Source organism: Vipera ursinii (genome assembly GCF_947247035.1).
Source record: "Vipera ursinii genome assembly, chromosome: Z".
Taxonomy (NCBI): Eukaryota; Metazoa; Chordata; class Lepidosauria; order Squamata; family Viperidae; genus Vipera; species Vipera ursinii.
In genome coordinates, this window is record NC_139517.1 from 111,923,376 (window position 1) to 111,947,946 (window position 24,571).

General features: G+C 36.5%; 1 protein-coding gene across 4 annotated transcripts in view; it reads right to left on the reverse strand.

The window, feature by feature from the left end:
- Window positions 1-287: 287 nt before the first annotated feature.
- The window catches only part of NRP1 (neuropilin 1), a gene marked incomplete at its 3' end in the record, with an annotated part of 145,948 nt that continues 121,664 nt past the window's right edge, over window positions 288-24,571 (reverse strand). The window contains exons 11-17 of one of the 4 annotated variants that reach the window (XM_083378345.1): window positions 23,666-23,770; window positions 20,527-20,586; window positions 9,578-9,706; window positions 6,520-6,791; window positions 3,798-3,891; window positions 2,396-2,452; window positions 288-580 (exon numbers count right to left, since the gene is read on the reverse strand). In XM_083378345.1, coding sequence (XP_083234471.1) covers window positions 288-580; window positions 2,396-2,452; window positions 3,798-3,891; window positions 6,520-6,791; window positions 9,578-9,706; window positions 20,527-20,586; window positions 23,666-23,770 — 1,010 coding nt within the window. Of the gene's footprint in view, window positions 581-2,395; window positions 2,453-3,797; window positions 3,892-6,519; window positions 6,792-9,577; window positions 9,740-20,526; window positions 20,587-23,665; window positions 23,771-24,571 lie in introns of all 4 variants that reach the window. The other 3 variants (XM_083378346.1, XM_083378344.1, XM_083378343.1) reach the window with 3 other exon arrangements.

Here is a 24,571-nt window from a genome sequence, read left to right on the forward strand (position 1 = left end):
AGAACACCCCTCTTAAGTCAATCATACTTGGTCTCAACACCAGCATTTGAATAGTTTAAATTAAAACAGAAACAGAAGTAGACTGTACATGATTCAGATTGTTTAACACAGATTGTTGTCCATGTCTTAGAACATCTGGTACACCCACTGACGCTCCTGAGAAAAGCTTGGCTCAGCGTCTTCAACGCAGTTTTCAGCCTGTACAGAAAAGGGAGATCTATAAGTCTTTCTGTCTAAATTGTTTGAAATGTTTGAGCTCCTCCTCCTCCTCCTTCTCCTCCTCTACCTCATGCTTCTGAATAAGTATTCTGTGTGTTCAGTTTATCCTTTTTTAATTTAACCCCATCCACAAGTTCAAAATTGTAGTTCTCCAGTGCAGATAAGTTTCTATCAGACATCCCATTGTGCCAACAGGTGCAGTACAGAATGACCCCACAGATGGCGCCAAGCAGCACACCCAGGGCACTCATAGCGATGATGGTGATGAGAATGGGGTCAAGTGTTTTCAGCACATTGCTTGGCTTTCGGGAAATGTTGTCATTATAAGGCTCCCCATTTCCATGGCAATCAGGAGTAAATCCTACAGAGGAACAAAGAGACACAGAAATCATGGGGTGGCAGGATAGCCAAAACTGGGTAAATAGGGCCTAAGAAGAAAGATAAGAAGATAGACAAGCTTAAATGGAGATGTGAGACAATGTTATAAATTTATAACTTAAGTTGGTCACTGATTCTGATGAATTGGAAGCCTCTTCATTTCTCAGCATTCTTGTATGTGTGTGTGTGTGTGTTGCTATATTTCCTAATATCTGAGAATATATATTTTCATCCTCATTTAGGCACTAAACATAGTGCCTAAAATTTAGGGATTGAATTAAGAAGCTGATTTTTGTTTTGCTTTTTTACACTTTATACCTGCACTGGAAGAGGAATTATGGAGTAAGTTGTAGAAAATGCTTCATCTCCAGTTTCTTGTCAATCGAAATATAGAAATCTTTTTTTTCCCTGTTTCCAAAAATTGGAACAAATTTATCTTTGTCTTTGTCCTGTTATGTGATACAGGAAAACTAGGTAAAGTTCAAATTATATAGCAGTTTAGAATAGTGCACTGCAGAAAAATTCTACATTTGATTTTGTGAAATAGAATTTGGTCCCCTCCCACAAAAAAATTCCTTCCTTCCTTCCTTCCTTCCTTCCTTCCTTCCTTCCTTCCTTCCTTCCTTCCTTCCTTCCTTCCTTCCTTCCTTCCTTCCTTCCTTCCTTCCTTCCTCCCCTCCCTCCCTCTCAGATATCCTCATCTTTTTCTATGAAGGTGCAGGCAGCTGGAAAAACAAATTTTACCAGATGTCTGCCCCTGTTTACTTGCCCTTGAAATAGCTCTGTTCTAAAAGCTTAGGAACTAGCAGTAGTTGATGTCAGATGTTTACTATTTTCAGGCTCAGGAATTTCAGATTTAGGTGATTGAGCGATGGTCTTGAGATCCTCTGAATCTTCTGCATAAATGATTTAGGAGACATTTAAAATACATGATAGGAAGCTTTGTTTCATGTCATCTTTTACCCCTCTCCCCTTACTCAAATGCAATTATGGAGAGTTGGAGAGATTGCAATTTGATTATCCAATGTTTCTTTCTGAAGAATAAAAATAAAATAAATAAATAAATTTAAATCTCCAGCAAGATGTAAGGAATCTTTGATTTGCCACTACAATACATTCTATTATTGCAACTGCTGATGTGTTTGAAAATGGCTATCCCAAAGTTGCTGTTTCAAAAGGCAACTGGACTTTGTTTTTCCTTGAAGATGTTTCACTTCTCATCCAAGAAGCTGCTTCAGTTCTGAAGAAGTTCTAGGATGAGAGCTGAAGAAACTTCTTGGATAAAAAGGGAAATATCTTCAAGGAAAAATAAAGTCCAGTTGTCGTTTGAAAAAGGACCTTTGGACAACCATGACCTGGATGACTGAGAAACTCCATAGATATTTGAACGTGGCTAAAGCAATGGATATTGATGGATTTGATATAATCCTGTTAAAAAATCTATACTTTATTACTGGTTACTATATTATCTGTGTTTATTCCTCTCCTACATTAATAAAAATGTAAAACATGTCAAAAATATTAAATGATATAAGCAAACAGGCATGTTAATAATAACTGTATGACTTTATTAGACTGATCATCTATATAAGGTGGATGGAGTTAGTTGCAGTGGTGATGGATATACCATTGGAAAAGGAGTAGGTTATGTCATGAAAAAAAATCGATATAATTGCTAAGAGACGACACCAAGTCGTCTCTCTCACCAATCAGCCATCCACATAGGTTAAAAATAAATTGAAATGACACTGATTCACATGAAAACCAAGTTAATTTTTAATTAAAATATATATTTTACCTGTTTGATTAATATCTGGCTCTACTTCAACTACTTCATTCCCTGCATCATTTGATTCTGTTAAGCAAAGAGAATTGACATTATTGTAATGACATACAGACTGGTTATCATGCTGCCAATAATGATATTGAGAACTTTTCTTCCTTTTCTAAGCATGATTATATTGGTTTGCTGGATTTGTTCATCAACCTGATTTTTCCCAAATTAGCAAAGAAGAAAAAAGCCTTTTCTCTACCATAGCATGGCACAGGTTTAGTGCTATCAGCAGGGGAGTTTTGTCTCAGATAAAGGAAAATCCACATATAAAATTAGCATATTTCATTCATTGCATTTATAATCTTGGAATCCAATGCTATTAATCAGTCATAAGTATCCTTTAGCCATGGAAAATAATTATATTAACTGATAAGGATATTAGAACAGAAACCTGCTGTTTAAACTCTTCTTTCATAAGACTTTGACCTGAATGACCAAAAGCATGTGAAATTAATTCCCAAATTAGTAGAATACCCGTAGTAACTTTAGTATCAATATTTTCACTCAGACCTTTAAGGCTAAACAATTTTGAAGATTTCAACTGTACTAATTTTGATTGGTTTTAATTTTTGTAGTGTTGGATGGCTTTATTGTTGTCCAGTGGTTCTCAACTTGTGATACATGGACTCCTGGGAAAGTTTGAAGAAATGTTATGATTTAAATCAGTGGCCCCCAACCTTCTGGACATCAGGGACTGGTTTCCATGGACCGGAGGAGGCATGGTTTTGTGTGCCACCTGCATCCCATGGGTGGGGCTTTGCTTGTTAGTGTGGCCTGGTTTTTGGCATGTCAGGGACCAGTTGGGGACCCCTGATTTAAATCTTAAATCTTGGGGGTCCGTGACCAAAGAAGCTATTTAAAGGAGGTCCGTGGTGAAGAAAAGGTTGAAACCACTGTTCTGTCCTTCCTTGGATTGGCATCAATATAATAGGAAATAAATACTTTTATGGCAGGTCAATGTATATCTATTTTAAGCATATGGTAGACTTAGTTAGTGTGTCCATACTCAAGATCAGCTATGAAGCTTACTTAAGCTTATTTAAGATTAAGCTATCCAAAATCAAGCATGTTTAAACTCATTGAAATCACCTAGTTTTGCACATATATAGGATTTAGGGGTAACTTGTTCACAAGAGAAATATGAAAGACATATGGTAGGGAAAAAATAAAGATAAATCAACTGCATATAGGATCCAACATTTGTTAACAAGATTGTTATAGCCTTTATGTTATATATAGGTATAATCTCTGCCTTGAGTATTTATTAAAAAAGTGGAAATAAAAATGTAATAGTAACACTAAAAATCACCAGAAGAATTCACAGTGTTCACTATAAATTTTAAAGTTACCATCAAGTCATACTTACTTCGGCATTCTTCCTGTGTTATGTGGCTGTCAAAGTTAATATCATCAACTGCAATTCCTCCATTTCCCTTTCCAATTTCTCCTTCCACCATTACCTGATAAAAATAAATTACATTTTGTTGATTAATGGCCAGCAAAAATGGCCAGAATAAAGACTAGTTATTGAATCTTTAAGCAAGCATACATTGAAGAGACCAATCTTCTGTTATCTCTAAAGGCTCAAGATGTCATATGAAAGTACCATTTTATGAAGAAACAACTCTTTCAGAGAAAGTGCAGTTTTACCCTCAGGGCTAAGTGTAAAACAGATTGCATTGTTGTAAGATAAATCAGCATTCAGAGATCCATACAGTTATAATTAAATCTTTGTAGGTTTGCATATTCTCAACATAATTGATATTGAGAAATTTTTACAGAAGTAGCTAAGAAGGACCATGTTCCCCTTTATTTAATTCTGTTATCATGTGGTGGATTAAATTATCCTTTGGGATTGAGGCCATTTTAGATGCAAAATGGCTGCTATGGGATTTACCAAAAGGCAAAGTGAGGTTGTTCATTCTTTTCCTTGGTGATCTGGGATGATTTTTGCAACTTAATTTTCCTTTACTGTTTTTTTTCTGTGGGTGAAGATACTACTGAGCAACTCTCATACATTATTTTATTTTCTAAAAATACCTGTGGGACCTATATGAGCTTGCCTCCCATTTTTTTAAAATTAAAAGAACAAATAAAAGCTGTGGAGTCTTACTGCCCCCCCCATGTGAGCACCACTTTAGTGGAATGGGAAGAGGGAGAAGGAAAAGATAAGAGGTTTCCCAATATACAGCTGAGCTACAAACCACAGTAGAGAAAAGAGTTATTTTAAGCTTCTAATGAAAATACCCAGAGTGGTTAAACCAAAATCTTATTGGAGATATGATTCAAGTACAGGTGGCTCACCATCTGATGGATGGTGTTGATGAAAGGTGTCTCCTGCAATGGAAGACCCTCTTCTGGTAGATTCTCCTGTTGCCTTCAAAGCGATTCTTTAAATATATTTACATGTTAAGATGTTTACCTATAATTCTGTATTTTTTCTTGGCTTATTTTTGACTCCTGTACATTTTTCATAATATAGATTCATGTATAAAATATTAAATTATAAGTAAATTGGCTCAAAGAAAGATTTTTCCCTCCAAAACAAATGACATAAGAAAGAAAATGAAAGCACAATTGCATTCATTTGTAGATTAGATAACTTAGGTATAGATGGCAAGTTCATATTTAATATGGAGTGATTAATTCAAACTTTGCTTCTCCCAAATCCAAATAGTGTAAATATAATTAGATATGATGATATGATTATGTCTGTCTTTTGCAACCTAATGCTTCACAGTTTTTGAATGTCATGATTAGGAACTCTGGAAGCTGTCCCCCCAGCACATCAGGAAAGCATCACATTAGGAAGTTGTTTCATATTAAGTGAAATAAACATCAATATTGCCAGCCCTTATTGAAAGCAGATCCTTGGGTCTTTCCACTCCTGAGATCCTTCTAAGACAGGAATAGTCCATCTATGGATTTAGGGCAACCCTAAGATCTATGTTTAATTACAAAAGCCTTTTGCAAATAATTGGATTCAGACCTATGGAAACAGCAATGGTGCCATCCACCAGCACTCCACTGGGCATGAAGGAAGGAGCATTAGAAGTATGTGTGAGGGAAAGGAATGCAGAAGGTCAGGAGGCGTCAGCCTTTTTAGGCAGCCCAGAAAAGAATCATGACCAAGTGAACTAATTCTATGTTATTGTAAAGCTGTGTTAACAGAATCTTGCAAGTCTGAAAGTACAAATCTCACCTTGCATTCTTTGATGCCTAAGAGCTTGTGGTCTCTCTCTCTCTCTCTCTCTCTCTCTCTCTCTCTCTCTCTCTCTCTCTCTCTCTCTCTCTCTCTCTGTGTGTGTGTGTGTGTGTGTGTGTGTGTGTGTGTATATTTGTATGTGTTCCTGCTGAACCTCTTTCTCTGGTCATTATGCAGCTATGGACTATGTCCTTTCTTATCTGGCTTTTTCTAAGGCAGCATTTATCCCCCCCCTCATTTAACTCATTCCTACATATCATTATAGCAGGAGACCTTTTGTTTTGCATGCTGGAGGTTCACTTCAACCACTTCAACCCTTAACCAATTACTGTTAAGGTTTAATTTTTTAAACTGGAGTTTAGAAGTCTAAATTTTATTCACAGCTAGTGTGGAGAAAAAAAATGGAAGAGGAGGAGAGGGATGGGAAAGGGAGGAGGAAGAGAAAGAGAAAGAGAAGGAAGAGAAGGAAGAAAAGGAGGAGAGGAGGAGGAAGAAGAAGAGGAGAAGGAGAAGGAGAAGGAGAAGAAGAAGAAGAAGAAGAAGAAGAAGAAGAAGAAGAAGAAGAAGAAGAAGAAGAAGAAGAAGAAGAAGAAGAAGAAGAAGAAGAAGAAGAAGAAGAAGACCATCCTTTTCGGCTAACATATTTTTTTTTCTCTGTTTCTAAGTAAACCTGACTCACTTAAGCTCAAGCTTCGGCTGGAACCCTGTGATCACTGCATTAGTATCTTAATCAAACTCAGGTCTCTGTTGCTCTAGTTCTTATTTTATTTCTGTAGCTTCCCCACCCCCCACGAAAGACAACTTAACGTGGGGCTTCAATCATGCACAATGCATGGAATGCTATTGACCCCGCCTCCTTTTATGCTTAAATTTCTTGGCCTACCTGATAATGTTTCACAGATTTGTGGAGAAAAACCCGGCCTTCCTTCCAGCAGTTTCCCTGATTTCCACTTAGTGTCCATAAGACCCGATCGTATTCTTTAGGGATCTGGTACCGCAGTTTGATTCTTAGTGTGCCGACGTGAGGGCCCGACATATGATACCAGAAAGTCATGCAAAGGGCATAATTTTGCAGATTGATGATAGGGCTGATGAGGCGGACAATTTTGCCTTTCTGGTTTTCATCAGCTTGGGAATAAATAAAATTGCCATCTCCTATTGTGACAAAACACTGCATTAGACACAATGACCCAGTTTGACTCCCTTTAATCTGATAAACTTCAAGCATTACAACATGAACAGGCTTTTTCTAAGGAGCTGCAACTGAATGCTTACTGAAAAATATCTTGGCATGTATGGCTATGCTTTCTCACCTTCCTCTTCCAGCAAACTGAAATTAGTTAAGGCATGAACTTTCCTGATTTTCTAAATGGTAAGGGATGTAACAGTATGGAGAGATTCTTAAGAAACAATGTGCTGTGTCGTAAGAGTGGAGATATTAAGATGTGTTTCTGCCCAGATCAATTCATCCCATCCAGTTTTCATTTGTGCTGTATGTATTTATTTCAAGGTAAATCACTTATAAAATATGTACATATTTGAAATGCAATTTGTCATAAAATATACTCTTTGCACGGAGCTGTAGTAAGTTATTGAATGGGCAGCTGCATTAAACAAGTAGAAGAGCAGATAATTTTTCCCTCTCACATTACTTTGGAAAGTGAATGTTTGCTTCCAAATGTGGATTGAATAATATTCTGAAGAATCTTTTAGCTGCAGCTTCTTCTGCACTTTAAAGCAAGGGAAACCATGAAAGTTATTGTTAATGTTGCCACCAGACCACAAATTCATCTCTTCAGATCTCCCCAGACACATGGGGAAGTACAGCAACCCCATCTTCAACAACATCCTCCTTCCATTTGCTGAGTATAACACAGGATTTCTCTTCACATTCATGCTGTGTCGGAAGGATGAGCCAGTGACATCACCATTGCTCAGGGGATGATCAGTTGGGGGCTCCTTTCATGTCCCTGTTAATCTGCCCATCTGAGAGGTACTTACAATTGCAAGCTTTGAAACTGCTTGTTCGGCAGGAGCTGGAGTGAATGACGGGAGCTCACTCCATCACACAGCAGCACTTGGTTCTCAGACACAGGCTTGCTGATTGTTAACCCAGCATCATAATCATGAGCCACCCTACTTCCTTTCTCTTCACGAGTCCCAGATCAAAAGAACCAATGGTTGGGATAGGGAAGGAATAAGCAGGAGGGATCATGGCTTCCTGGTATATTTCCAGGCTCTAAAGAGATGTTTTAATTGCTATTCATCTACATTCCAGCTTAGTTATATTTGATGGGATTTAGCTGCTGTATGTGGGAGTAGATTTTCCACCCCACTTCCGTCTCTCTGCATTACAGCCTGCAGGTTTGGGAATGAGCCTTCGCAGCTCTTTGGTAATCAACCAATTTGTTTATTCATTTCCATATATATATATATAGTCAAATCATTTTTCAAGGGAGAACATGTCAAATGGCTATTCTATGTAAAAAGGTGCAGGAATAGCAATTGACGTGTTCTTTTAAATAGTGGCACAATGAAGCTGAAGATAGTTAAGCCAAAAAAAAAAGGATATCAGATATATGAGGTGTGTGTGTAAAACGTCTTGTGAATCTGTTTTCAGCTTATGGTTTAGAATGTGGAAAGCATATAACAAAATCCCATTTAAGAGATAAAATCCCCCCTTCCTCAACCCTTCAATGAGAGGACAAGTCGTGCTTGTCTCTAGCTGCTCATGGCAAAGTTCAAATATTTTTCATTTCAAGAATATTATTGCAACTCTGGGTCAAGAACTCTGCCTTTTTTGTATTAATTACAGCTCAACTTATGCATGCCTTTTAGATTCTGTCAGTCCTTGGCTAACATGGCTTTTAACCTCCCTTCAATGTCAGTTCTTACTGAGTCATTTCATTTTACTTTGCATCAATTTTTGCCATTATTACAGCCTTCATTTCAGCTAACTGCCTTTTGCTTAATTTGATGCCGTTTATTTGTACAGTGCCATTCATAGTCAAAGTATTTAAAGTTTTTTCCTATCCTTTAAAAACTAAACCGACTTGTCTCAAGATTCAATTGAACTGTCTCTAAATTTAAGGAGCCCAATTTCCTTGTCATTCTCATTAAGTAAAATGGGGATGGGGGTAGAAAATGGAAATGGGGAAGGAAGGTTCATTGCTAGTACTTCTGACTATCTACATAAATGAAAAAAAGGAATGAATAATTGAAACATGGGCCACAATGTCACCCTTTGTTCAAAAGGTTTCTGCCCTCAGAAACAAGCAGTTAGAAGGCCTAAGATCTCACTATATCAGTTTCCACCTGATAATGAGGCCTCTAAAAGCACCTTTAGAAGTGGTTGAAGTTAAGTGATCTTGCAAAGTTAAGAAAAATACACATATACATAAAAGCACCAGGATAAATTCTAGGACAGGATTTGAAATGGCACCCTTGTTTTCCTCAATGCAAAACAGAATTGACACACAGATACAAGGCACAAGGTATAACTGTAAGGGTGCCTGCCCAATACAGTCATAAGTCATAACAGGTATCAAGCTGATAAGTTACATGACCCACCCAATTTCACAAATGTTTTGCAGCAGTTGTTAAGCGAACACAGCACTCATAAAGCAAATGCATCAGTTGTTAACTAAGCCCATTGTTTGCTATGGCTTGGTTTTGCTGAAACTGAAAGGTGATTATGTGACTGTGGGATGATGCACATGACCTTGTTGCTGAAAGCTTGAAGTGCAATCATGTGCCTGGTGGATGATGGCGATCAATGGAATTTTGTATCTGGATTTAACTCCCTTTTTGGATCTGTTGTAAGTTCAAATGGTCACTAAGCAACTGGTTTTAAGTCAAGGACTCTCTGTAAATGTTAGTCCTGGCAGATCTTTTACTTTAAGCACAACTTGTCACTGGATCAGTTGTTAATCCTACTTTACCTGTGTGGTCTTGAATGGGCCCTGTTTTGCTGGTAAGGACTGCCCATCTCAAGTCCAGCTGGGCATCATGTTCCCAGCGACAGATCGTCTTTTGAGAACTGTAGCCAAATCCACAATTGAAACCATATGCTGGAAGTTCTTCAGTAATGGAATAATGGATGGCTGCAAGAAACCAAGATGTAACTTGTGAAATTATTACTGTACTTTTGACTTCTTTTCTAAAATGTATTCAAAGATAATTCTAACAAACTATCAATAGTTCTTTCGATAGCTACTGCACTGATTACGTGTAGTGATGGGCATTAAATAGCAACAGCACTGTGCTGGAGTAGGAAAGGAATCAATGAGCTTTCCACCATTTTAAACATTCCCAGCATGTCTCAATATGGCATTGGTCCAAATCATTGTATAGGGGAAACAGATTCTTAACAGCAAAGCTACCATGTCAGAACAAGAAACCTAAGGTCTCACTCTCACAGAAGACTTTCAAGCATTGTTGAACTGGATTGTCCCATGTTGAAATAAATGGATTCATCCATACAATCATCTAAAGCCATAGTTTTAAACTTAAACATCTATACAATAGGTAAAGGTAAAGGTTCCCCCGCACATGCGTGCTAGTCGTTTCCGACTCTAGGGGCCGGTGCTCATCTCCGTTTCAAAGCCGAAGAGCCAGCGTTTGTCTGAGGACGTCTCCGTGGTCATGTGGCCAGCATGACTAGACGCCAAAGGCGCACGGAACGCTGTTACCTTCCCACCGTAGTGGTCCCTATTTTTCTACTTGAATTTTTACGTGCTTTCGAACTGCTCAGTTGGCAGAAGCTGGGACGAGTAACAGGTGCTCACTTGGGATTCGACTCGCCAAACTGCCGACCATCTGATCGACAAGCTCAGCATCCTAACCCACTGAGCCACCGCGTCCCTATACAATAGGTAGACCTCCTGAATTCCCCAAACAGCATGAAGTCTGCACATTTTAAATTTGTCAACGTTGAAAAATACTGACCCTAAGAGATCATTAAGTCTTAATTTTGCACTAATAATAATAATAATAATAATAATAATAATAATAATAATAATAAAGTTGGAAGGGACCTTGGAGGTCATCTAGTCCAACCCCCTGCTAAGGCAGGAAACCTTATACCATTTCAGACAAATGGCTGTCCAGTCTCTTCTTAAAAACCTCCAGTGTTGGAGCATTCACCACATCTGGAGGCAGGTTGTTCCACTGGTTAATTGTTCTAACTGTCAGGAAGTTTCTCCTTAGTTCTAGGTTGCTTCTCTCCTTGACTAGTTTCCATCCGTTGCTTCTTGTCCTGGTTTCAGGTGCTTTGGAAAATAGCTTGGCTCCCTCTTCTTTGTGGTAGCCCCTGAGATATTGGAACACTGCTATGATGTCACCCCTCACCCTTCTCTTCATTAAACTAGACATACCCAATTCCAGCAACCGTTCCCTATATGTTTTAGCCTCCAGCCCCCTAATCATCTTTGTTGCTCTTCTCTGTACCCTTTCTAGAGTCTCGACATCTTTTTTACATCGTGGTGACCAAAACTGGATGCAGTATTCCAGGTGTGGCCTTACCAAAGCATTGTAAAGTTCCTCAATTGCCTATTATACCAAGGATTTGGGGGCATCAGTGAGAGGGGAAACTGCTAGAGCTGATACTCTTCCACATCAGCCAGAGGGATGGTCAGTGTTGCATTGCTTAAGAGGAAGAGATGGGCAAAAGACTAAAAAGATCCCTTCCATTTATATGGCAATAAACTATAGTTTGGATGACCTGTGGCATGTAAGGCTTTTCTCTAGTTGCATCTAACCATGGTATGAAATGGATCCTGCCTTGGATGCAGCCACATAAAATATGGAACCTTTGCTTTCATTGGGCATGAATAGAAATCATAAATGGGGCAGTAAATTTTATGCTGAGATATTTTCCTGCCAGCTCAAAAACTGGTGGATAGTAGCCAATACTGAGACCAGGATTTTACTTTAATTCAGAAGATTCTTATAATAAATATAAAATTGAAACCAGAAGTTTTCTTCTGAAGGTTGATGGAGAAAGAACTTGAAAGAAAATTTGAAACTTTGTTATTATATACAGTATATTTACAGCAGCAAGATTCTTGTTTGTATAAAGATACAAATCCACACGAATTCTCACAAAGGAAGAGTGCATGGTAAAAGTGATGGAGTTAGCAGGGATGGGGAAACTGACTGTTTTAATTAAAGAGAAGAATTTATCTAGTTTTGTTTCTACTTGGAAATTGATTCCGGACTTTTTGTTTGGAATGGAAAGAAATGAAACCTGGATTTTAAATTGTAATGATTAAAATCGTTTTGTTATTATAGAAATAGCTTGATGAGATCTGTAAAGCAAATGTTTGAGGTTGTATTACATTTATATTTTACTGCACTGAAAAAAGTCAGAAGTCACATTTTTTTCTTTCTGAACTTTTTCTTTCTCTTAGTTTTCTGATAAAAATTAATAAAATTTATTTTAAAAAAAGAACTGGTAGTTGTACATACTTAACAATGTCCATTTTTCATTTGTAAACAGGATCTGCTAGTGAAGATTTTTTTTCTCACTTGTAATTTTATTATAAATATGCTATGGCTTTTACCTAAGTTTTGCTCATTTCATCAGATGCATTCATGTAATTCATGGATCTTATGAAACTGGATGTGTATCTGGATTCTGTATTTACGTCCACTTGTACACCCAAATGTAGATGTTGGTTATGCACCAATATCTGTATAAGTGTATTAACAATACCTTTTTCTTTGCTTCTGTTTCAGAACCAAGCTATCAATGATAAGCTTCTGAATAAAACTACATATTCTGGCAACACTACCAACCACAGTATTCTTATGCAGACAATACGGTAAAGGTACAAAGTACCATGTTTTGCCAACTCTGGGAATCTGCATGCTTCTGTCTTGTATATCTTCATTTAAAAATATCTGGTAGCAAGGCATAAGAACGAATCTGCTTTGTTAAAATTCCCAAAGAGCTTCTACCAGTCAGCAGACAATTCTAGATTAGACAAGCAGCAAATCCATTGTAAAACAAATTCATGCACTTGATAACATCTTGAATGTAGTATTTTAAGTAAGGTTTAAAACTCTATTGCAATTCTCCCATTCATTCTTATATCTTAGTGCACAAATGGAGACTCTCAAATATATATCAAAGTTTTCCCTACACGTCTGCTTTCGATATAAAGGGATATTCCACATGTGGAAACTATATTAAGAGAATTTCCTGATGGAGTTCAGAACCTGTCTGGCAACCAAAGAAAACTCTCCACAATATATGAATTCCTGTTCTACATTTAAATAATCTGTTTCCCCCATCTGCTTCCTGAGCTTCTACTTCAAGGATTTTACAGCATTCCAGAAAAGCTATTCCCTGTATTAAAAGAATGATTTGTTATGTTTTGGTTTCATTAGATTTTCTGCATCTCCCCATTGCATCTCCATTCATGTATGAAACAGGCTGATAAACTGCAGAAACAGATAATGGGGTTCAAATCTGGAATCTGGATCTGGATCCAGATATGCATCCAAATGCAGATGTTAGTTTTATACACCAAATTTCTTCCAGCAGCATCTATCCTTTTCTACACTTTGCACAGGTTACTCATCAGAATGTCTAGTTAGAGAGCCCTTCTCCACTAGAGGTACATGAAGGGTTTTCTTTGCATTTTTCACAATATAACTAAAAAGAAACATGAAGTAGTTCCAAATGAATATAATCCTTTCCACTTGGGAATGTCGAATCAATTGACTACTTATCTTCGCTTTTGCAAAGTGTAAATATATTGCCAATGCTGATCAAAATACAGTATACCAAGAATTTTTTAAAATGCTCTTTAATTGGCCCACAAGATGGCAGCAGTTATATGAATAGTTCTGGATAAGAAGAAAGGACAATATGCCTGACAGCCAACCAAGCAGACTATAAAGCTCCTTGTAAAGCATGAAAAGTATGCAACTTCTTTTGATCAGGGTGAGATCATGTTTTGCTTTCAGCTTCTCCAAAGTCTGCCAAATAGTCTTATATGAAACTGTTTATTATTTTTCAGGGGAACTTGGAATTTGAATTTAAAAATAAAGTTATTCAACGTAATGGTAGATTGCTTTAATCCATAGTTTCAAAATATGCCAAATTCTTTTTCATTATTATGATGAACTACAAGAAAGTGTCCATCCATAACCTTGGATAACTCCCAAATGAATTAATTCTACCTTTTCCAAATAACGAGGGCTGTCAAGGCACATAGAGTCAACTAACTCAATAACTCATTTTTTTTAAAAAAATTCCTAATTAAAAAAAGGAAGAGCAACTCCTATAAATCTCATAGGAGAACTGAGGAGCTTATGTTTGACGTATTTTTTTGCTGTTATATTGGATTATAGTTTGGCTTCAACCCTTCAGTGCTTTTTAACAGGAATGAGGAAGCCGACTGATAGCATTCCTGTGATACTGTTCTATCACCTGTGGTTCACATAGCTATATCAGTTACATCAGAACACTTTAAGAATATCATTTTAAACTTTTTAAAAATAGAGGAGGCAGAGAGAAGTAGAATGAAAAAAGAGAAGAGCTGAACATTTACTAGAAAGTTGTAATATACTAAAGTTGCTAAATATACTTCAACCCTACACCAGTATATAGTTTCTACATGAACTCAGGAAGGCTGTATTATTTGAATCTACTGCTTATATTCAAGTAGCCCTTGACATTTCACCACAGTTGTAACCAGAATTATATTGCTGAGCAAAGCAGCTGTTAAGTAAAATGTGCCCAACTTGATGACTTTATGCAGTGAATCACTACAACTGCTAAGTGATTCTGGCTTTCTCCCACTGACTGGTTGTCAGAAGCCAGTTGGGAAGATTACAAATGGTGATCACTGATCCAGGACACTGCAACTATCATAAATACCAAGGACCTGAATTTTGATCACACAAGCACAGGGATGCTGCGCTAGTTCTGAGAACTGGTCATAAGTCATGGTATTTTTAAATGGTTGCAAGTTGAGGTCTAGCTGTATATCAATGCAATAGTTAATTTTAGTATAGATTAAAACAGAAACACGTGAAAGCAACTGATACACTTAACTAAGCATTTTAACACAAATGGGAAAACATTTTATTCCAAGCTCTGCATAGGTTAGTGGAATGTATGTTGTGATGCACAGGCCAGTGTAGCTATAGGCAGCATTATACAGAATTCCCTGCTATCTCTCAGAGGCTGACATAGCCTGTCTTCCCCTCTCTGTTAGATGATCACAAAGATCAACTCTCAGTAAATGCAACTTTGGGTTAGCAGAAACTCGCCATGTTGCAAACATCCAAATTATTTCACTCTGTATAAAGCATTCCCACGTAATCCCAGGCATATATTCTCTCCTTCATCATTTCTGATGCCCGAGCCAATACAACTGGGATACTCTCATACAGCTCCAATCTTGCTTCCTGATTACAAGAACAAAAATAAAAACCCACAACAAAATCCCCACAAACCACCCGGTTTGTATCTTTCTAGCTTTCCAGATAAGCAGAAAATGCAGCAGCATGATAGATGCCTAACAAGCTGTTTAGATTAAAGTTGAGGACAAAATCTCACCATCTAATTCTCTATAAGACTTTTTGAAAGCACAGACATACATGCTATTGTGTAATTAAAACAAATCTGGCCTATGAGAGTAGCCAGCAGCTGCATTTCTTGGCCACATCTTGTTCACAGCTGGAACAATTAATGCTCCACATGAGCAGCCAGCCAGCCAAGCCCTTTACAAAGTTGTTCGTCTTTCTTGGCCCACCCAGTTTTGATAGGTTTTGACAGCTTTGCGGCAAGTAAAAGGGAATGTGGTGCTGCTAACCACATAGCCAGTTTTGAAGTAGTGGAGAAACAATGGAACCATCAAACTACCCAGTACCAGAGTAAGTCTAACTATGAATAGATGAAATTCAAAATAATCACCTCTGTAATATATTTCATTTTTAACAGGCATTTTAATTGCTGGAAAGTCATGGAAAAGGATGGATCATGAATTACTTCCTTTGTTTGGAGGGAATCAAGCTAACTGGCAGCCATTTATCAGCTTGCATGTGCCCTTCAGCATTGCCTAGGACCGTGCTTTGGCAAACTCTACTTCTGAAATACTTTTAGTAGTATGGAGAACATTGACTGATTTAGTGTATATTAAGAAATGTGAAAGAATGGTCTTAAAGTTAAAGAGTTTGTGAGTGTAAAGATCTGACTTGGAAAATTCTAGATAAATAATAGATAACAGTAAGGAGACAGGAAAAAAACTCAAACTCTTTTGCCAAATGTTGGTTGTACAGATTTTTATAGTTCAGATTTGGAAGCTATATTCTATTAAACTGATTGGCAATTCTGTGATGGTATCAGAATGGCATATGTCAAGTTTACTTTTCTTTAATTACTTAATCAACTAAATTCATATAGCATTTTAATTCAACTGGATTCCAATAGTCTAAAACTGTGCTTTTCAGTCTTGGCAACTTGAGGACATGTGTACTTCAACTCCCAGAATTCCTAGCCAATCTGAGGAGATCCAGACAAAATGCCAGAGTAGAGAAATACCTGTTTGAAGCATAATGATGTTCCAAGCTTTCTAAATGCAAGCCATTGAATAAATTTAATTCCATTTTCCAAAAATGCAAGCCTACAGCATCCTCCAATATGAGATTTAACATAATGTGCAAACTATTGTACAATACCCTTAATTTTCCACGGAAAATAATACTTAGGATCATTCAATGCAGATGACATTTTCACATGATATTATTGCTGGAGAATTGGGAAAGTAAAATAATAAAAAAATGAGGTTTATGTGCTTCATTAACTGCAGAAAGATGTTCTAGTGAGTGTGTCTTGTCAAGCTGTGGAATGAGTTTAGAAAAAAAGGGAATTCCAGAACATCTCAAAATGCTCATCTGCAACCTGTCAGTGAGCCATGGTATAGACCGTATATGGCAAGACAAAGTGGTTGCCAATAGCAATAGCACTTAGATTTATATACCACTTCACAGTGATTTACATCCTTCTCTAAGCAGTTTACAGAGTCAGCATATTGCCTCCTACAGTTTGGGTTCTCACTTTACCTACCTTGGAAGGATGGAAGGCTGAGTCAACCTTGAGCCACTGAATATCGAACTGCTGAACTGCTGGCAGGCGGCAGTCAGCAGAAGTAGCCTGCAGTACTGCATTCTAACCAATGCGCCACTACAGCCAAAGAAGTAAAGCAGGGCTATATAGTCTCCCATTATCTATTCTATAATGGACTGGAAGACAATAAGTGTAGTTTTAAAGTTGGAGAAAGAAATATTCAAAATCTGCACTAAGCTGTGACATTATTCTGATACTGAAAAAATGCAGAGGATCTGGAAGCTCTCATAAAAGTCAAGGAACTTATTGCATTAAAAATGGGACTAAAATTAAATATAAAGAAGACCAAACTAGGGAAAACAAGTAGAGTATCCAGCCTTAGAACTGACAATAAAGGTACTGAAGTGGTAAATAATTTATTTTAGATCAACTCTCAATGATAAAAGAAACAAACAGTTAAGGAATATGGCATAGACTAGTATTTGATACAGTAGCCACAAAGGCCTTGGAAAAATATTCAAATGCCATGATGTGTGTAAACCTACAAATATCAGAATTGTGGAAGCCATAGTATTCCCTGTGACTTTGGACTTTGAAGATACAGAGGTGAAAAGGTACCAATGCTTCTGAATGTTGGTGTTGGACAAGATGCCAGAGAATACCTTAGTGATATCTACAAACAAGTAGTCTGCAAAACACTGGTGAGAAAATTTAAGAAGGACATAATGTCCTGTCTTTAGGTTTTTAAAAAATGTAATACACATAAAAATACAGGTGGAGCTTTGGTTGGGCTATCATCTTGTTATTTTTACCATAAACCTATCATTACAAAGAAACACACAGAGAGATTTTTCTGTAATAGCTGTGGGTTACATTTTGTGATTGGCTATGAGCCACAATGAAAAAGTTAACATTATAGTATTGGTGAGGCCATGATTTATGATTTCTTGTGTTTTTAAGGTGGGAATTGGAGAACTGCTTTGGATATTTCCCCCACTTTATTTTTAAAATTATTTTAAACTTATTTTAGGATTTATACTTTCCATCCCAGTAATGCAGGAAACATTGCAGGAATGCACTGCTCGCGGAAAGCAAGAAAGATCTGAAATGGCTAATCCTGAGAGTCAAAGATGAAAATGAAAAATCTGGATTGCACGTTAACATACGCAAAAAATATATGATGATTGCAGATGACACACAGGTCAGAGTGCAAACTGACAATGAGACCATCAAAATTCATCTTTCTGGGTTCTAAAATAATCCATTGTGGTGACTGCAGCCCTGAGATCTGAAGATGTACAGCCCTTGGAAGAACTGCAATGTCCAGGATGAATAACATCTGGAAGAGTAAAAATAGCAGCCTCCCAACCAAATAAAGATTAGTTAACACAATAATTTTACCAGTTGCTACTTGTGGCTGCCAAACCTGAACTCTGAAAAAGGCAGATAGGAAAAGATGGATGCCTACAAATTGTGATGCTACAGATGACTACTACGCATCCCATGACTGCAAAAATCATAAAGAAGTCCTAGACCAGGGGTCAGCAACCTGAAACAGTGAAAGAGCCACTCGGAACCGGTTCCCTCACAAAAGGAAAAACTGGGAGCCGCAAAAAATGTTTGCATATGCGCATACATGCGCGCATGCGCAGAACAAGGTTTGACTGAAGAGTGGAGCCAAGGCGAGATATGCACCTCCCCTGCATATTTGAATTGATTGAACTTTTTTAGTCCCGCTTTTTATTTATTTTTTGGACTGCACATGGCACAGGACTGGGAGCCGCAGGAGACGGCTGAAAGAGCCGCATGCGGCTCCGGAGCCACGGGTTGCAGACCTGTGTCCTAGACCAAGCCTTACCAAAAATATCACTCAGAGCCAAGTTCACCAAACAATGGATATCATAGTTTGGTCATGTATATGAGCTTGTTCACTTGAAAAATCAGTTATGCTGTGAGTGATCAGTGGAAAAAAGAAAAGGGCCGACCCCAGTACTTTTTGGTTGGACACTATAAAAGATGAAACCGGGATAACCATGGAAGATCTGAAGGAGGTGGTGTGAGACTGAGGGGCATGGAGAATGCTGATCCATAGAATGACCAAGAGTCAGACACGACTGAATGGCTGACAATGGGTGCAGGAAACTAAGTTTTGGCATCCAGAATGGTCTGCCTGGTTTTTTTGTACATACAGCATATCATGATTAGATTAAGAGTTAGATTAGCTCTACAGTCCTATTTCTATTTTCCTAAAACTGCTCAGAGGTCGCACAAAGTAGGATCATTTTTAAAGAAATACAATTCTTTTTTTTATCTAAGAAATGTGAAAAATGTGGAAAAAATCCATATATTCAAATGAGAAACCAATAAAATAAGATCCAATAGTATTATAAGTCAAGATGTCCCAAAGGTGCTTTTTCAAAAGGCAAGTGGACTTTGTTTTTCTCTGAAAATACTTTGCTTCTCATCCAAGAAGCTTCTTCAGTTCTTCTGAAGATCTGAAGAACCGAAGAAGCTTCTTGGATGAGATGTGAAACATCTTCAGAGAAAAACAGCCCAGTTGCCTTTTGAAAAAGCACCTTGGGACAACCATGGCCTGGGTGACTGAGAAGCTCCATAGACAAGCCTTCAAGATACAAAGAAATAAAACAATACTGAATCTAAGCAAGCAAGATTATTGTTAAGGAAAAAAAATAGCCCTCAAAGTAATGTTTCCACGAAGCTTTTTTTAAACACTCTGAATATGTAAAAAACAGGATGCTGCTCACAATAGTATATGCTGATTAAATAAATTTGGAGGAAGAAAAATTAATTTAAAACATGGAAAGCATTTTATGGTAAGAAAATTTAGAGGTTAAAAGACAAAATCTTGGAATTAATTACTTTAGTCTGATTGCTTTTTGTCACACTGTTGTCTTTTATGGAAGTTTTTTCATTATTGATACATTCTTTTTTTTTTTGCTTATAGCAAAACTTCAGTATGGCAGAAACACATCCAAAGACACATAGCCTGTGAAATTACTTTTGAGGCTGTGCCTGATTGTCATTTAATAAAGGAAATGGGAGTAATGGGAGGAGTGACCTTTCCCCCTTTTTACAATTATTAACACAAAGCATTTAAAACTGCTGATCAGACTTAGAGAATTTGAAGGGGGGGGGATTTTTCTGTCTCTCCCTTTTTCTCCATGCAGGATAATAAAATAGCCCAATGAAACTGCAAATTAAGAGCTTTTCCAAGCACTATTAGCTATTGTATTGATTGAGGAGAAAGGACCAGCTGCCAGTAATATCTTTTTTTTATCTCAAGTTTAAGCAATTTGCATAAAATCTTTCAAAGAAGTCTACCTAGGAAAGAATATTGTAAAACTGCCAACTGTGTGATGGGAGGAAAAAAAACCTGGCAAACATTACTTGGATGTAGTTTTCCCAGGAAAGTGGACAATATAAATAGCCTGAACCATACTCCTGTTTTCGATGGCCTTTCTCCCTTTGGTTTGCAAACACATAATGTATCACAGACAAGATACCATGTTTTTTCCCTGAAAGTACAGTGTGCAATTCAGCTGCTGAATATTTTCATGGTATTGTCACAACTTGGCACACATCAACACTCATTCTTTACTGTATAGACATTTGGATGAAAGAAGGGAAGCGTTTATTGAACCGAGCTTGGAATTCAGATGCTCCATTATCGTTCAAACACTTTGAAGGAGGGTAAGTATGAAGATCCTGCAATTCATTTAAATTGTTGTTGACACAACACATAATTCAGAAATACAGTATCCAGAGACAATTATTTTCATAGCCTACCTGGCTGAACTGTAGTATCAGTTGGTACTGGTTTTTCTGTGATCGTAGCTGTGGTACTCCCTGAAAAAAAATTGCATGCACACACATGCATGCACACACACATACACGCATACACACAAACACAAAAATCAAAATCTATCCATTTATCATCTTATTTGTAAGTATTCATGCAAATTGAATCATCAGTTTTTTTTCAAGAGACACTTTATTTGAAAAATACTTTATCTTGAGTATAACACAACTTTTTTCATTTTGTCCCCAAGTTGAATTTAAAATTGTTAGCTAAATTCTATCATTATTCTTCCACTGCAAAATCTGCTAATAATGAGTCCTGCTAATAAGAGTCCTAAGCAAGACCAATTGACACAGGAAAGGTTTGAAAGAATGTGAGTTTGATTTTGATTGATCCTTTAAAGAGGTCTTTTTAATCCCATTCCTTTGTCTTTCTGTTGAAGGTGACAGACACAACGCTTTCATGTAGTATATTCTCTTATGGAATGTTTTCGGGGAAAATACCATAATATCCATGTTATGGAACTGAGTGAATGTTGAGAGCTTGCTTAACTTTGATGACTTTAAAAAAGTAGTTCAAACTACCTAAAAAACTGTAATTGTTTCCATAAAATTTTGGGTGGGATGGAGAGGGAAATCAAGCATCATTGATGTGTGATGCTTAATAAGAATTTGATTTGGGCTATCTATGCCCTCAATGAATCATACATTACAAGAGAAGATAAACCTACCCCAAGCATTTAGTGATGTTGGAAGCTGCACTATCATGTAAGAAGGAATAAATATTAATATTTATAAATATTAACCTTTCCAGCTACATATTATTTTATTAATTATAACTGGACAATAACTCATCTAACAAACCAGATATAAAGCTCAATGAGATAAGAAAATTCCAAACAGCTTCATCAGCTAACTAAATGTAGCTTATATAACAAACAGGCACCATTCTGGCTTTCTGATTTTTGTGGCTTCTTTTAATTTGCTAATATTTAGATGTACTATACAGACTTAAAAGCATCTCTGAAGTAGGAAGAACAGACTATCACTGAGTTTCAGTTTAGGCAAAATATTAATGAAAAGGAAAAAGTAAAACCCCCTCCTTCTCTGCTCCAATTGTAATGAATTTGCTAAATGGAATTTAGAAGAAAACTACCCCAGGTTATAAATAAACTGGATTTTAGCCAATTGCATTAGCCTATTTAGCAATCCAGCTAAGACAGTTAAATTACAAGTGATTAGCATACTTCTGTATTAAAAGGTTGTTTCAGGGGGAGGAAAATATCTCTTTCTCTTTTCTTATTTACACATTGTGTTTTAAACAATAAATCACAGGATTTTCATTAGGGCTAAAGTTGTACTGCAATTGGTTAATGTATACTTTACAATTGAATACTAATCCATTGTTCTTGTTTAATCAACTTCAGCAAAATAAAATGGCATGAAATTACCCACTTATGCATACATTTTTTCATGTTTCTCTTTTCATCCTCATTTTTCATCTTTATCTGCTAAATATTAGAATATTTCTGTAGTTTCTCAAGCTATTTATGTAAAAATTGTAAATGTTCACTTGATTTCCCTGTCAAAAATATCAACCTTGCTTTGATACATTAATTTTCAGATACCATATTCCTCACTGCAATATACAATGAAGCTGCACTTTTCACACAGGTATTACATATTAACATTTATCCAGTTATACTGTCATCATCTGTTCTTTTTCTAGAATCTTCAAAACATCTCTGAGTACAATGGATGGGTATAGCCTAAAAATTATCCTTGTTTTTGTTGGACATTAACATTTTATCATTCATTTCATTTCTACTCTTTGACAAATTACTACTTCATATCCCATAATTTATTTTAAATCTGATCACTCTGTTAGGTCTCCTTGGCTCATGCAATAATGTTCCACTTCCAGAATTATTTTCAATTCTATGAATTTTCTCTGCTTTTGTCTAATATTCATATGTCCTTGCTCTTTTTCTACATTTTTTTCAACTATCTTTTCTTCTCTACATACTTTGTACAATTTATTTTTCTCATCATTTTTGTAGCAGTTATAAGCACTTCTCTCCTCATCCATAGCCTCTTTCACTACATCATTCCTTTAATAGCCATATTCATATTTCATTCATTAATTCTTTTTAGATCTATGTTTGTTCCTTGACCACATTCATTCATTCATTCAATTACTATAGCTGCCTACCTCAACCAAGTAACTCTGGGCAGCTTACAATTCTAAAATTGTATGACTTGTAGACTTATATTTAAACCATGCATTTGAAACAAAGAGTTTTTTGTAAGCAGATATTTATCATATAGTCACATTTTAATTTATTCTTGGTTTCCAAATAGCCTGATTGTTTATTTTGTGTTTTATTATCTTATTCTTATTAAATTGTTCAAGTTGTCTAGCAGAATTGTTTCCCCCCTGGCTCTCATTTTTAAATTGTTGCATAATTTTCCCCCAAATCTATCATGATTCTGCCATTATCAATTATCATTGGTATCCACCACAACCTAAGATTACACCAAATAATAGTTTCTAACCTACATTTTATTCCTTTCATTCATAACTAAACCTATGCCATCAATTCCTTGCAATCTTTACTAACCTTCCCAGTTTCAGAGACGGGCCCCAGATATTGAACTTAAATATGTATCATGACTTTAGTTATACCTGTTTCATATTTCTTTTCTGCTAGTAATAGTACCAATCAGTTTGGGCATATTTTAGGTATACATTTGTTTACACTATTCTATGAAAGCTAAGTTATCTCATCTATAGGCTACCTATAAACAACATATAGTTGTCCATATCCCTCAAGTAGAAAGTATTTTCAGTTTATTAATATCACATATCGAATCAAGCAGATTTAAATCAAATTATTAATGAAAAGAATTAAAAGGCAGATATATGTTTTCTTAAGGTGCTCAAATTTACAGATATATCAGAGCAAGTATATTTAAGGTATACAAATTAAGTTCAAAACCTTATTGCAGATTTTGCATGAATATGTCATAATTTTTCTAGTATGTAATAAATGTAAAATAAGTATGGCATTGGGAAAATGATTTGAATGAAAACAGAGTTGCAATGGAATGTGGATGGTTTCTGCACCTGTCAAATGGAAGTCATCACCTGTTCCACTGTAGCAGTTGGCTTGGTCATCATCACACTCATCTACAGGAAGGGTATCAGCAGTGGTTGGCACTGAAGTAGGGACTGAAACAAAAAACCCAGCTTAATTCAGTTAAGATAGACTCAAAGGCAGGGCTTTTTATGTATTAGAATGCATACACATTACCTGGGAATGGTAAAAATCACAGCCCCAGTACTAGTATAGGATTGGGGAAATTTTGAGGTGAAAATACTAAGAATTATTTCAAAGAATAATTCTTTTGAATAAATAAAAGAATAATAATTTAAAATTATTTAAAAAGAATCAATAACTAAAACCAAATTTCAGCTTGGACAACTCTTACCCTATTTATAGGAGGGCAAAGGATAGGAAATAGGAGGAGGAAGGTGGATAATTTCTTTTGTGAAATTAAACCCTAACAAATGCTTTTGTTCCTCACAGTCTCATACACGGAAGAAAAAAATAAAGTTTATTCCTACCCTATATGATTCTATCAACTATGTTATTTCAAGATCCATACTTGGTCAAAACCATCAGGGGCAGATGACGCAAATCAAATCCAAAGTCACTGTTTCTGATCCTTATTGATATATTGCCACTTTAAAACAAATTGTAATTAATACAAGTTATCTGGACAGATTTCAAAGTTATGTCAGTATCTACGGATTCAGACAATAAAAACAATCAGAAAATCTGGAGAGGAAGCTCATGTTATGTCTTTTCACATGAAGCCACATTTTCTGTTATTTTAGTAAGGATTTCATTTCTCTGAAATTTTGTTGGTTTGAGGTCTTTTGGTGTTCCTCATCAAAATAATGCAATGGATGTGGAAACCATTACAGGAGCAGGATCTTCATGGGAGAAACTGATTTGTACATGAAGCT